This window comes from Cyprinus carpio, chromosome A1 (genome assembly GCF_018340385.1).
Source record: "Cyprinus carpio isolate SPL01 chromosome A1, ASM1834038v1, whole genome shotgun sequence".
Taxonomy (NCBI): domain Eukaryota; kingdom Metazoa; phylum Chordata; class Actinopteri; order Cypriniformes; family Cyprinidae; genus Cyprinus; species Cyprinus carpio.
The window spans coordinates 30,969,576-30,982,710 of NC_056572.1; the positions used below are offsets into that span (position 1 = coordinate 30,969,576).

Here is a 13,135-nt window from a genome sequence, read left to right on the forward strand (position 1 = left end):
AATATGAAAAGTTCCTATAATGATAAACTCTCCTCATCTCTAAGTATATACAGCCAATGATTTAAGACGCATTATCTAAATGTTCTTCAAAGCTTATGTCTGATTGCGAAAACACAGTTGTTTCTATATGACAGCAATATTAATATAGAAAAAAGATTTTGTATGGATGTGTAGAATGATTTGTTTTTATATGAAAGTTCTTCTGGACTTCAATGGGAATTAAGATCAGAGATTCACAAGTAATCTGTTTTCTGAAATCCAGTCTCATAGCAGATGCAAAAAAAAGCAGTCCAAAGCAGAACACAAGTCCTTTTTGCTGTACAGTGGAACAAACAGCACTGTACATCTGCTGAAGGTGAAGCAGGCATGTCTAGGTGTCTTTCAAAGCCAAATGTGCCTGTAATGAGTCAATAACAAAGAGGAACATGTCTTTGTACACACTAAATTGCTTTGGATAGCAGTTGCTGGTCCTTGTTTGGCTAGTAGAGTAAATCCCATCTGAGCACTAGATGAACTAAGAGGAGTCTCTTTTACTGATGAGCACTTCCAACAGCCTTAGCTTGGCTTTAATGTGCTTGTATTCATTGTATTCTCCAGCCAAGGGTGATCGATCTTCCTTTTGCACGTTTCTATGGGAACAGCGAAAGTAGAGCATTAAGTAATAAGATTGTTTCTTTCTGTAGAGACAGATTATGAAAATGAAAATGACAAGCTTATGAAAATGTACAATTCTAAGAACAAGCATGTACACCTTCTAAAATTCATTCTGTGGAAGTTTTCGTTACCTGCTGTTCTGTTTGAAGAATTGATCTTCAAAATCACGGAGGTTTTTGCGGATTCTTTTCTTTTCTTCACGGGCTTCCTGGAGTTGCTCCACAAGTTCCTGCCTGTTTGTTTGGTAAGGAAGAAGTGGAAAGTTTTAGGATTCTTTCTTTCCTGGAGTTGCTGCAAAAGTTCCAGTGTTTTAGTTTGGTATGGTAGTGGTTGATAGTTTTAGGTTTCTTTTTTTTTTTTTTATTATTTATTATTTTTTTTTTACTATATATATGGCCTTGTAGCTCCACAAATCATGGATTATATGAATACAAGAAAAGTGAAAGATCTATAAGGGTGCTTACACACTAGATATGTAGGTACAAGATCATCGCAAATTCATTGATTTTTTTAAAGGGTAAGAAAAGTGATGCTACATCGCACAACCAAATGCAAAACATTAGTTTACCAGGGCTGTGTTTCCAAAAAATCATCTTAAGCGCAATTAGATTGTAGAAACCATTGGATCCAATGGTCTCTACAATCTACTTGGGTTTACAATGCTTGTGGGAAACAGCCCAGGTTATGGCTGATTTCTATCGATCTTCAAAATGGATCTCAAAGCACTCAGTTCAAGCATTATCTTGTGTGTCAGCACCCTAAGACAGGTTTCTATTCTAAACCTTATACTTACATGGTAGCAGCATGCAAATTGGACAATCTCATGTCTGTGGTGTTCTTGGAGGGCGATAGTTCATCAACAGGTGAGATGAAACCATCTGTGTCCTCATCCAGCTGGTCAAGAAGTCCCAGCATGCTCAGTTCCGGCTTAACCGTGACTGTGAACTGTGTCTTGGTGTCGTTGTCATCATCCGAGCCGTCCTCCTCCTCCTGGAAAAGAGCAGATGGTGCTGGTTAGCTCAACTGCAGCTTAACTTCGAGAGTTTACACTAGCATGATTGAGCAGTATCAAGCGTAACATTAATTTAGAAGGCAAGTCTCATTGGCATCAAGCTTCTTTCGTGATGAGTGTTAGTACAAATGAAAAGAATCAGTGCTCCAGCAGTGCTGTAAATTATATTCATTCCAACTGGAGCATTTGGTGCACTGACTTACATGAGTTACCGATTCGAGTTTTTCTTTAATACAAAACCCAATAGGGGTGTGATCAAAAGGCAGTGGAATCAGCAGGAGTCGAATCTCACAGCACTCCCATGCAGTTACTGATTCATGATTAGGTTAATAAGGAAACTAGTGAGGGGGAGTAGTGAGGGGAAGGAGGTGGGTAATGGTTGTTTGTGGTTTGTTGGGTATTAACATTTGTTTAGCTGAGTGATAGGGCTGGTACACCCTCGATAATGGGCTGCAGCAGGGGGCCTCTGCGCTTGCTGGAAGGCGAGCCCTGTGGTGGTGTTAATAGTGACATTACAACCCGGTAAACTACACATCAGCCCACTCAGGGCAGGGCTCACTAATGGACTATAAGGGACCAGGGACCTATGTTTTAAGGGAAGCAGTTCCCAATCCTGGTCCTGAAGAACCTCCAATATTGCAAGTTTTTGATGTCTCTCTTATCTGAAACACACATTTGAGGTCTTGGAGTCTTTACTAATGAGCTGATGAGTTGAATCAGGCGTGTTTGATTAGAAAACGTCTAATATGTGCAGTGTTGAGGGACTTCCGGGATTGGGAACCACTGTTTTAGGGCATATGGCTCTGCTAAATGGAAAACCCGTGGTTGAAAACTGATGCTAACCAAATATTTCACTGTAGAAGCATATCATTAACTAAAAAAATGGAGGAGCTACAGCTAAAAGACAATTTACGAGTGCTTGGATGGCTTTGTTGTTGTTGTATTTCACATGCATATAATACTGTATTGAGCAGGGGGAAATATTGTATCAGAGGTGTGGGAATATGTCCAGGGTGGCTGTTTAATGCTTGACATACATATCATACTATATTGTGTAGGGGGATTAGTTGTTTTTGGGGTGTGTGTTTATGTTATCCAGCTACAGGATATGACCTCAGTGAGCTACTCTTGAGCTTTTGCTAAAGACGGGCTTAGTGATGCTAACAAGCCCTGGCACTGCCACTGCATCAATACTGCAGCTAAATGCTTATATTGTGCCACAGCTAATGCTTTTTCCTCTACTAATACCATGGAGATTTATCCATACGGTTTAGTTCAAAAATAAAGTAGAAATGGCAGCTAGCTAGCCTTTAATACAATAACACTAGATTATGCATCCGAGAAGTATTAGCTTTTTTCCAAAACTTAGAGAGCTGCCTCACTGCCAGCTGCCTGCATGGGCAGCAACTCTGTCATGGAAACTCTCAAGTGACTGATTTGAAATACTCTACGTAGGCAGCAAACTCATATATGGCACACAATGCAAGAGACTTGTAATGGTTTCAACAGGCTACGATGTTAGCGTTTTGCTAAGATTACCCACAACCGAATAAGAATGCATATACATAGTACGCACAAGTATTAGGTAAAATAACCAATTTATTTTTTATTTATACTTTATAATACTTGAGTAGTCAGCCATCTTGCTGCATTGCATTCTAGAATAACCTTATCTGTGAAGGAATCATGCTGGCTTAAATATGGCCAAAGTGATGTAACTTTGAAGGCAGAATAATAAAGTTGCCTATCTTTTGCAACAGCCTTCAACATTAGGAGCTCACAAGGTTTTGGAACACAATAATTGGAACTGTAAACCAGGGGTGTTCAGTCCTGCTCCTTGAGGTCCTGCAGAATTTCACTCCATACTATCCCAAAACAACTGCCTGGAAGTTTTCTAGTAATCCCGAAGACCTGGCTGGTTCAGGTGTGTTTTATTAGGACTGGAGCTGAACTGAAGGATAGTGGCCCTCCAGAAACAGGATTGGACACTCCTGCTGTAACTGAACTCCTATTTCTCCAGTAAATGGAGAAACTTAAATGGGACACAAGGATACAATGGATAGGGAAAGCAAGAAAAATGTAAAAAAAAGGAAATTGAGATTATGATGTGTGGGATGGGGGTTGATTTGAGGAGGATCTGTTTGATGAGTCTGTACCGGTCGTATAGAGGCTTCATGACCTGCCTCTCGTTCTTGGTAATCTAGGAAATGTGACAAAATAGACATTGAAATCAACTTCAGCCTATGTAGACAATAAGTTCTCAACCGTAAGAAGGTGAACTTATTGCACTTTTTTGAAGAATTGCATACTCACTGGTCTCCCGTGGATGCTCTCGTAATATAATAGAGCTTTCTGAAGGGCCACTTTTTCTGTTCCTATCTGCTCACGGGTCATGTCCTAAAGAAGAACAAAGGTTGAAATTTTAAAGATTCATGCATTTTTTTATGATAAATAAAAAGGCTCAAATGGGGAACAAAAATCTTTGAAATCGCACCTTGATGTCTTCAGGTCGGCCAGCCTCATTGCGTTTCTCCTGTAGTTTGTTCATAACTGCCTCTAGCGTGCTCTCCACAGGGGGTTTAGGGGCTTTGGTCTCAGTGGGTTTCTTCTCCAGCTGAGATCCAAAGCTCTTGGGAAGAGTGTTGCTGCGTTGGCGGGGGATGGGCGTCAAATCCTCTTCTGACTTAAGCAACTTGTGATCTGTGAAGTGAAGCCAGAACATGGAGGCACTTGTTTATAAGAACTTTGCAAGCCATGAGCAGAGCAGATTAGATCAGGGGTTGTTTTCTTGGTAGGCCCAACCCACAAAGGTTAGTGAGAAATGACACCAGAGACATTTTGTTCGAACAAAATATTATGAAGGTTGGATTAGCGTGGCTTATGTGATTCAAATCACTTTCATAATGGTAACCGTCGCTCTTGCAAGATGAATTTCATTCATACCTTTTAAGTCTTTGCGCATCTTGGCCAGTTCATTCATCCACCGCAGAACCTCTGGATTGGCGGCTTTGTCGCCGTGTGAAGGCTGTAGAGAAAATGCTAAACTCAGTATCTGTATCCAGCTAAATACATTTTGCATTTATCTTTTCATCACGGAAATGGTGCATGTATAGTGTTCTGAGAATTTTTTTTCCCCAGAGTTGACAGCTTCATGGATTGTAATGGGTTTATCAGTGTAGTAATTGTAGCTTGTTTAGTCCTTGCAAAAGATTTGATGCACTCACCCTGTATTTGCGCTCCTCTTCAAACTTCTCTTCAAACCTCCTGATCTTCTTCTTGAGTACGTGGATCCGCTTTGAAAGCTGAGCTGAAGTGAGCTCTTCCCGGTCGTCGTCGCAGGAGCCTAACGATGAGCTTCTTCGCCTACTAAATGGAGAACATGGTTAATTTCACCCTCCAAAAAACATACATTATTTAATCTTCCAGACCGTTTGTTGTTTTACCTGATAAAGGAGTGGGCATTGGGTGGAGATGGAGGAACCTCAGTGTCATCCAGATACTGTTGGCCATCTCCATAAGCGTAGAACCGTGGCGAGACCATTGGGTCACTGTCCTCCTCCAGGAGCTGGCGAATCAGCTTGCCACCGGCGTGGGGTGACAGGTGAGCCTCCTCGCGCTCCATACTCTCCTTTTGCCAAGACGAGTAGGCTGGGACTGGTTCTGTCAACAGACAAACATGCATGTGTTAATATGGAGGGAAATAATAAAGCAGCATGTCTAGATTTTAACAATTCATCAAGTAAGTAGCAAGCCAAACAGAGAAGGAACAGGACATCCACAAGGTAGATTTAGTGTTTGTTGATACACAGTCATTGCCAAAGTTTGGGTTCACATTAAATTTTAACTAGGCTGATACTCTTTTTGACCTTGATGCTATTTCTGGCATCCTGTTGTCTAATGTGATACTCTATTGACCTTGATGCTATTTCTGGCATCCTTGAGCGAGGTTGTTTTTACACAGTACATGTGTACTTTGCATTGTTGACAATTAAATTAAACTGTGACAAAGTTTTCATAAGTTTCGTGCACTGCAGTTTATAACTCAAACATTACAAGCACATGCTGTAATACCTGAAAGTTTTGTTTTGTTGATTTGGTTTTGTACGTTACAGTTTATTAATGTTTGATCAGTTTTGTTTTTTTTTTAGAAGAATGTCACGATAAATGCCTGACTGCAAAGTGACCGGTGGTACTGGCATGCATGAAGGATCAAACTTGATCTTATCTGTTGTTTTAGAGTTGATATTGCTATATTTACTGCATTAAACATACTGTGGCTCAGTGGTAGAGCATTGTGTTAGCAGCACAAAAGCTTGTGGGTTTGATTCCCAGGGAACACGTTAGGTAAAAAATGTTAGCCTGAATGCATTGTAAGTTGCTTTTGATAAAAGCATCTGCTAAATGCATAAATGTAAGTAAAACCTTCAGAGTGTTTGCACAAGGCACCATTGATTAGGACAAACAGTAAAACAATGTGCCTGTGTTTGGTACCTTTTTTATTGTCTGAGCTCTAAAAGAACATTAAACTGCACGTCAACAGTTTATGAGACTTTTTCTGAAGAAACGAATGGCGCTCCTCTGTGGAAAAACATGCTACCACAATGTTGGGGTGTTTGCCAGGGCATTTCTAAGCCCCCCACCCCCACCCATGTTGCTAAAGTATATAATACATTTGCAAAGATAATGTGAACAGTTGCCAGTTTCTATATAGTTGCTAATGTGTTGTCGGTGATTGCTAAGGTGTTAATGTGTCGTTTCAACAGGGTGTTTTCTGGTACATTGCTATCCAGGCATTATCTTTATCAATGTTTTATGCATGATGCATGACTTTGCAGTCAAAGGACTTCATTTTAGTGCATGCATACTCACTCAAACACAACAGCTCCACATGCTTTTCAAAATGCTGTGCAAACAATCTGGTGGAGCCTGAATTCCCACAGCTTCTTTGCACTTTTTGTACCGTGTCATGTGCTTGTTACAGTCATGCTTGAGAAGCTAATGGGTCAGGTGGACCTCTCCCTAATGGCGCATTTGGAGCCATTTTGTTGATCCGGCATAATACATCCAAGCATGTGGTACAAGATGGCCTTTCACTAAAAGACTCACAAAAAGTCTCAGTAGGCCATTGCGAACATAAACAAAGGCACATATTACTGTGCCTGTCCTCAAAGGCTGCAGGTTGTTAGATGCTAGGTGGGTACATGCCAGTTTGGGGTGTTTTATTGGATTTCCATGCAGCATTTAAAGGTCACTGGTGAGAGATGTGGATCAGGGATATCACTTTGTTAACAAAAGCAGATCTCAGACCTTACCCTCATTGTGACTTGATTTTAAAAGGCTTTTAAAGTCAAGGAAAGGGGCTGCTAAAGAAGTTAGAATCTGAAAGACAAAAGGAAAGAGAGGCAACTGAGATAACAACCCAAGGAAAAGGTTTTACTCAAGAGAGCGAGACAGGCAGAAATGCATGGAGTTATATATAAGATTGTGGAAATCACAGCTGACAGGCATTTGGGCAAACCGCTGTCTCTTGGCACCGGAGTGGGTCACCACAATGTGCTTTGGCACAGGCTTTAGTGGGACAAAGGTCTGGAAGCTGAACATTACATACTGTCCTGAATGCTCATTTGACCTCTCCCATGAGCTGGAGCAACAGTTTGCTTTTAGTGCAACTGTATTTTACAGTTGCGTGAGCTCCTTTTAAGCAACCATATGCTTCCAGAGATGTTATGATGTTTTTTTAAGCTTTTTATCTTTTATTTTGTTATTTTTTTCAATTTAGAATTATATGCTTAAATTTTGCAATTTGGAGAACTATGTACAGTAACATGCACAAAGCCTTTGCTTTAAAGCCTTTATTTGTATAAAGCATTCTACCACACATAAAGCTGATATATTTCATCATGATATCTGTGATTAAGCATGATTAAGCAGCATAACAAACATAATTGCTAGGATTTGTCGAATATAACTAGGTTACGTGCAGAAAAATAATCAAATTACTAATTATCTTCAAAATGCTGTTCTAAAATTATCTTTTGTTTTTCTAAGCTTAACTAACTAAATTCATGTGATTTGTGGCAATATAGCTAGGCCAAAATGCACTACGGCACTTTGACTAACCCCAAAATAAGTTAATTTATTTATTCAAAAGCGCTTTTCACAATAAATATTGTCCCAAAGCTATCTTTTTCATTGTGTTATCTGTAATTAAGTTTTTCTACTAAGCATAACAAACATAATTGCTAGGATTTGCGCAAAAATATTCAAATTACTGTTTTGTGTTGCTCTTTTCAAAATAAATATTGTTCCTTTTTCATCATGTTCGTCTTAAGTTGTTCCATTTAGCATAACAAACTAAATCGCTGGGATATGCAGCATAAAAACTGGAAAAATGCAGCCCAAAATGAAGCAGCTTATTTATTTGTAACTGACAAAATGGCTGGGAAATTGAGCATAAAAATTGGGAAGTTTATTTATTTGTTGAGGAATTTTATTTAAATGTTATCTGTTTATTTTATTAAGTAGCATACCAAAGTTCATTGCAATTTAGACTTTTTGTAAGTATAAGTCCAACTATACTTAAATGCACATATTTCTGATGGAGTACATAAAGCCCATGATTGAGAAGTACATAAAAAAATCAGAATTCTAGTTTAGTTTAAAAGAAGTACTAGTATAGCACTTTTGACTATACTTCTTTTCACGTAATTCAAAAAACACTACCTAAATTGCCGTCAAAATTCAGAATTCTATTTTAAAAACTAGTATAGCACTTGCACAATACAACCTCTAAAAAGTGGGGTTTCCCTTAAAACAAAAACAAAAACTTTATTGCAAAGATCTGTGTATAACTACGCGTATTCCAAACTAAAATGCAATGGGGAAAATGCAATTAGAAAGTGTTATGTTTTATTTATCTTTGTGTAGGTGTAGGGCGATTTATGTCATTATGTACGCAGCTGTGTAAAGCTCTCAGTAGAGGGTGCCACAGAGCAAGTCCATGCTACAGTATAGCGACTCTGCCAAGGCTGTGACCACAATATTAAGCACTATATTGTAGTAAAGGGTAATTGTGACTCAACATGGCAACCCTCTCAGCAGGGAAGATCCATATGCTATGCGCGATTCATTGTCTTGGTTGTCTCCGTGCCAGACCTCAAACACTGAGACCGTACACTACAAATATTCCAAGGTCATGGCGAAAAGGGGTGTGCTTGCGCATGTTTGTGCAAGTCTACAACTGGCACATGCTGCACGAACTGAAGAGGAAACAGGAAGGGAGACTATTGTACATAGCCATGGCAGGTTTTAAAGGCTGAGACGTGACGTGCACATAGCAACAGCTCCAAGTCTCCTGGATTTAAACCTCCTCCTGTTTCACTTCTCATTATAAGGCCCTCCACTTGTAAAGCTAAACGTCTGCTTGTTTCTAGTCCCAACACTGAAGATGACAAATGCTATGAATCCTAAACTTGACTAAAATGCAAGAGCTGTTAAAATACATAAAACATGGTATTATACACCGATATTAATATTAATGATATTAATGTTAAAAAAAGATAAGCAAAATTAGTTTAAAAAAGTGCTGTAATCTATATGTATTAATCTATACACTAAAATGTATTTAAATTCTATATATAAATTATTGTTCAAAAAAAAGACAAGCAAAATGAAAACAAAAAGTGCTGTAATCTATATTTATTAATCTATACACTGAAATTAAATTAAATCCCAGATGACATGAATAATAAATAAATAATAATATGCTAGAATCTACATAAAAATATTTAACACATTAAAATAACTTTTAACTTTTATTTTATCTTAAAAAATATGATGAATAAACAAACAAGTGCCACAATCTATAATCATTTATCTACGCAGTAAAATCTCTCTCTCGCTCGCTCGCTCTGTATATATATATATATATATATATATATCTTAAAAAATATGATGAATATATATATATATATATGTATATATATATATATATATATATATACACACACACACACACACACACTCAGGCATTTAAATTAAATGAATATTCTAAACAAAAAATGTATTCATTATTACTATAATATATATTTATTTATCTATCTATACACTAAAATATATATGTATATAAAATTTTTATTTTATTTTTTAATTTTATCTCATAATAATGTGCTATAATCTATATTTATAAAATAAGATATGCATTAAAATCAAATCACTTTTATCTTAAAGACTATGATGAATAAACAAAAAAGCACAAATATGCAATCAATATCCTGTCTAGTGTTTACAAACACAGGATTATGGCTAAAGGGGAAGTGTGGGGAGGGGGAAAAAAACATGCAACTGCAAGAACCGCAGATGAATCCAATGCAAACTCAATAAATCACAGAGGCATCTGAGTTAATATTCTCAATGGACATCGCAGGGCTTTGAAGAAGCACCAAGCTGTGGCTCCAACCTCAATATTTACAACAAACATGCAGAGAAAAATGCATCGCTAGCATTGCAAAATAAGCTGTCTAGACTAAACATAACAACATATGCAGAACACGAGGAGGAAAATAGCTTGAAGATCTTCTTCCTCTGTTCAATGACTTAATAAGATCCACTGCATGAGGACACAATGTGGGCAAGGCAGACTTGCAGCTGCCGCCCATGTGCAGAAAGAAAGAGAGAGAGACAAAAAAAAACCCACTGACCTGCCCAGTTATTGTCGTCTGTCAGAGTAGACAGGTCCAGTCGAGGGACATCGTCACACGGCTCTGCGCCACTAAGAGCCTCCTGGATCTTCATGGCAGGCGTCTAGCACAGAAAAGAGCGAAGCATAAACACCAACTACACCAGAGTGGGGGCAGTGCGCTTCTTAAGTTGAGCAATACCCTTGCCTGCGCCTGCCCCCATCTACTTACAGGCTGGGAGGAGGCAGGGGGCGGCGCTGCGGGGACAAACCCCTACCTGCTGATTGGCTGCCTGCCCTGCTCAAACCCCACCCACCTTCCTTTCAGGGTAGGTGTGGCTAATTTTATGTTCTTTTCTATCTCTATCCACCCCTCCCTTTCTCTGTGTGTTCCAGAGAGAGAGAGGGAACGTGCAGAGCACGCAAAGCACGCAGGCAGATTGCAGGCAGAAATGCTTTCCCCTATTTCTCACTTCAGCATTTCCGAAACTCTTCCCTCTCTTTTAATATTGAACAATCACACAGGAGGGGTCGTATGGGTGCAGACAGATGTAATCCAGATAAATGTGCAACAAACACACACTTCCGGATCTGGGGGGCGTGGGACAGGGTCTATTTTTGGAGCAGAGGGGGGCCTTTTCCTCACTACATACCCGCATTAGTGGCAGCATGACTGAAAGTCCTGTTTACCAATATATTACGGCAGATGGGGCTTACTCATGCTAATGCAACCGGATTTGAAACGCACTTGTGCCATTGCAGACGTGCTATTTGTGGCGTTGTGATTTTCATAACGTGCTCATCATGGTCCATAATTGCAACACTGCTGATACTGTGTCAATCCAAATATGGGAACAGGACTTTGTGCTGTTTACATTTGTGCACATGGCTGTGTAAAATGCCCCTGCCAGCCTGCCAAGAGATGTGATGTTTAGTACCATTAGAAGAGATAAGGAACGGCATGGGAAACATACAGTCCCTTCCTGTATGTCAAGATCTGTTTAACTGTGATTATCTGTTTGACTTCACACACAAATGTGACCCTGAACCAGGTACGTTATTTGTTATAATCTGTTTTTTTTTTAAATTATATTTCACTGATATACTGTATGGTGTGTTAGGATAGTGTATTGTTTGTTAGGGTTGGAAATTTTTTGATATATGTAATATTATTTGGAAATATGGAAAAAAAAAGAAAAATTTTAATATTGAGAAAATAGTCTTTAAAGTTGTCCAAATGAAGTTCTTAGCAATGCATATTACTAATCAAAAATTAGGTTTTGATATATTTAGGGTAGGAAATTTACAAAATATCTTCATGGAACATGATCTTTACTTAATATCCCAATGATTTTTGGCATAAAAGAAAAATCAATAATTTTGACCCATACTGTATTGTTGGCTATTGCTACAAAATATACCATGTGCAACTTAAGACTGGTTTTGTGGTCCAGGGTCACAAATGTGCCTCACTGCACAAAAACACATTTATCAAAACTAAACACCAGTTCACACGCAGTCCAACTGCTCTCTTAAAACAAGGGCGTGTTTACAACAGGAACGGAAACTTAATGTACAGTATATACAACGTCTGCATGCTTTTGCTGAAACTATGACGTTAACGACATTAAATGGTGGAAGTCAGTTGATCAACAGGCTTTCGGCAGATTTGCAGCTTTCACAAGATGTTTGGCCCAGAAAAACATTGCCTAAAATCTCTCCAATCAAGGGCAATCAACAGGAAACAATTCATCAGATAATCTTCTTGTCATCCCCTGTTCACGTCGTGATTAACAAGGTGACAACTGATGAGATTATATTGCTGATTACTGATGAGATTTGAGTTATTATGGATATAAATATTTCAATCTAGGAATCTCATCATATCCATAGATGCCAAAACAACAGTAATCTGGTCTAGAAACTCAAACTGAGGGCTATGTAAAGCCGAGAAACAACATTTTTGTTGAAAGCAAGTTGGAGGGGAAATAATGCGTTTTAAAGTTGTGCATGAAAAAATCTAATCAAATCACATACTTAAAGGACACTACAATTAAATAAAAGGTACTAAAAAAAATCTTAACTAAAGCTCTGCATATTAGTAATGGACTGTGCTTTTCAACACGTTCACGGAAAAGAAGACTCTAATCATCTGCCACTATCAAATACGTGTGGAGCTCTTATACCACAATGCACTGCATACGTGTCACAGCTGGGTACAACATGTTCTGAAGGAGTGAGATCTCACGCATGACTTGCAGTGACATACTGATTCAACATGTACTGTATGTGACATCACAATGAGTGTGGATCAAGCTGGGCTTAACAAAACCAATATTCATAAGTCTGTATGTTTTTAGCATGATCTTTGTTTTCATGTTTATATTATGAAGAGTATTTGGAGTGAATTGTTTGATCTCTAGATTATTTCGACTCATAACTGTCTATTTGGTGTCCTTCTTGCAGGTGTCCTCTCATCCAGACTCAACTATGTTGTTCATCTACATTTTTTTACATTTAAAAAAAAACAAGGCTTTGATAACAAGAACTTATCACAGTAAATCTGTCACTGTGAACAGTGCACAAATGTAAGAACAGAACACAAGATATACAAAGCAGGACAGAAAATTAAGATGAGGGCAGGAAATGTGATGCAGGAAAAAGAAATTGAACTAAACTTACCTGAATAGAATGCAAGCCATTGTCCTTTTGATGGTACCTCCTGAAAACAAGATAATCTATTAGTGATATTATAATAAAATCACAAAACTATTCATGCTAACAATGCACAG

The 13,135-nt window shown here is 38.4% G+C and overlaps 1 protein-coding gene across 1 annotated transcript in view; it reads right to left on the minus strand.

Annotated features, from left to right (window-relative positions):
* Positions 1–499: 499 nt before the first annotated feature.
* Positions 500–13,135, minus strand: part of fam13a (family with sequence similarity 13 member A) — a 29,228-nt gene continuing 16,592 nt past the window's right edge. The window contains 12 exon segments of the mRNA XM_042761965.1: positions 500–629; positions 786–887; positions 1,448–1,644; positions 2,072–2,155; positions 3,771–3,866; positions 3,980–4,063; positions 4,161–4,366; positions 4,610–4,691; positions 4,891–5,029; positions 5,110–5,326; positions 10,366–10,468; positions 13,026–13,065. Coding sequence (XP_042617899.1) covers positions 506–629; positions 786–887; positions 1,448–1,644; positions 2,072–2,155; positions 3,771–3,866; positions 3,980–4,063; positions 4,161–4,366; positions 4,610–4,691; positions 4,891–5,029; positions 5,110–5,326; positions 10,366–10,468; positions 13,026–13,065 — 1,474 coding nt within the window. The 3' untranslated portion in view covers positions 500–505.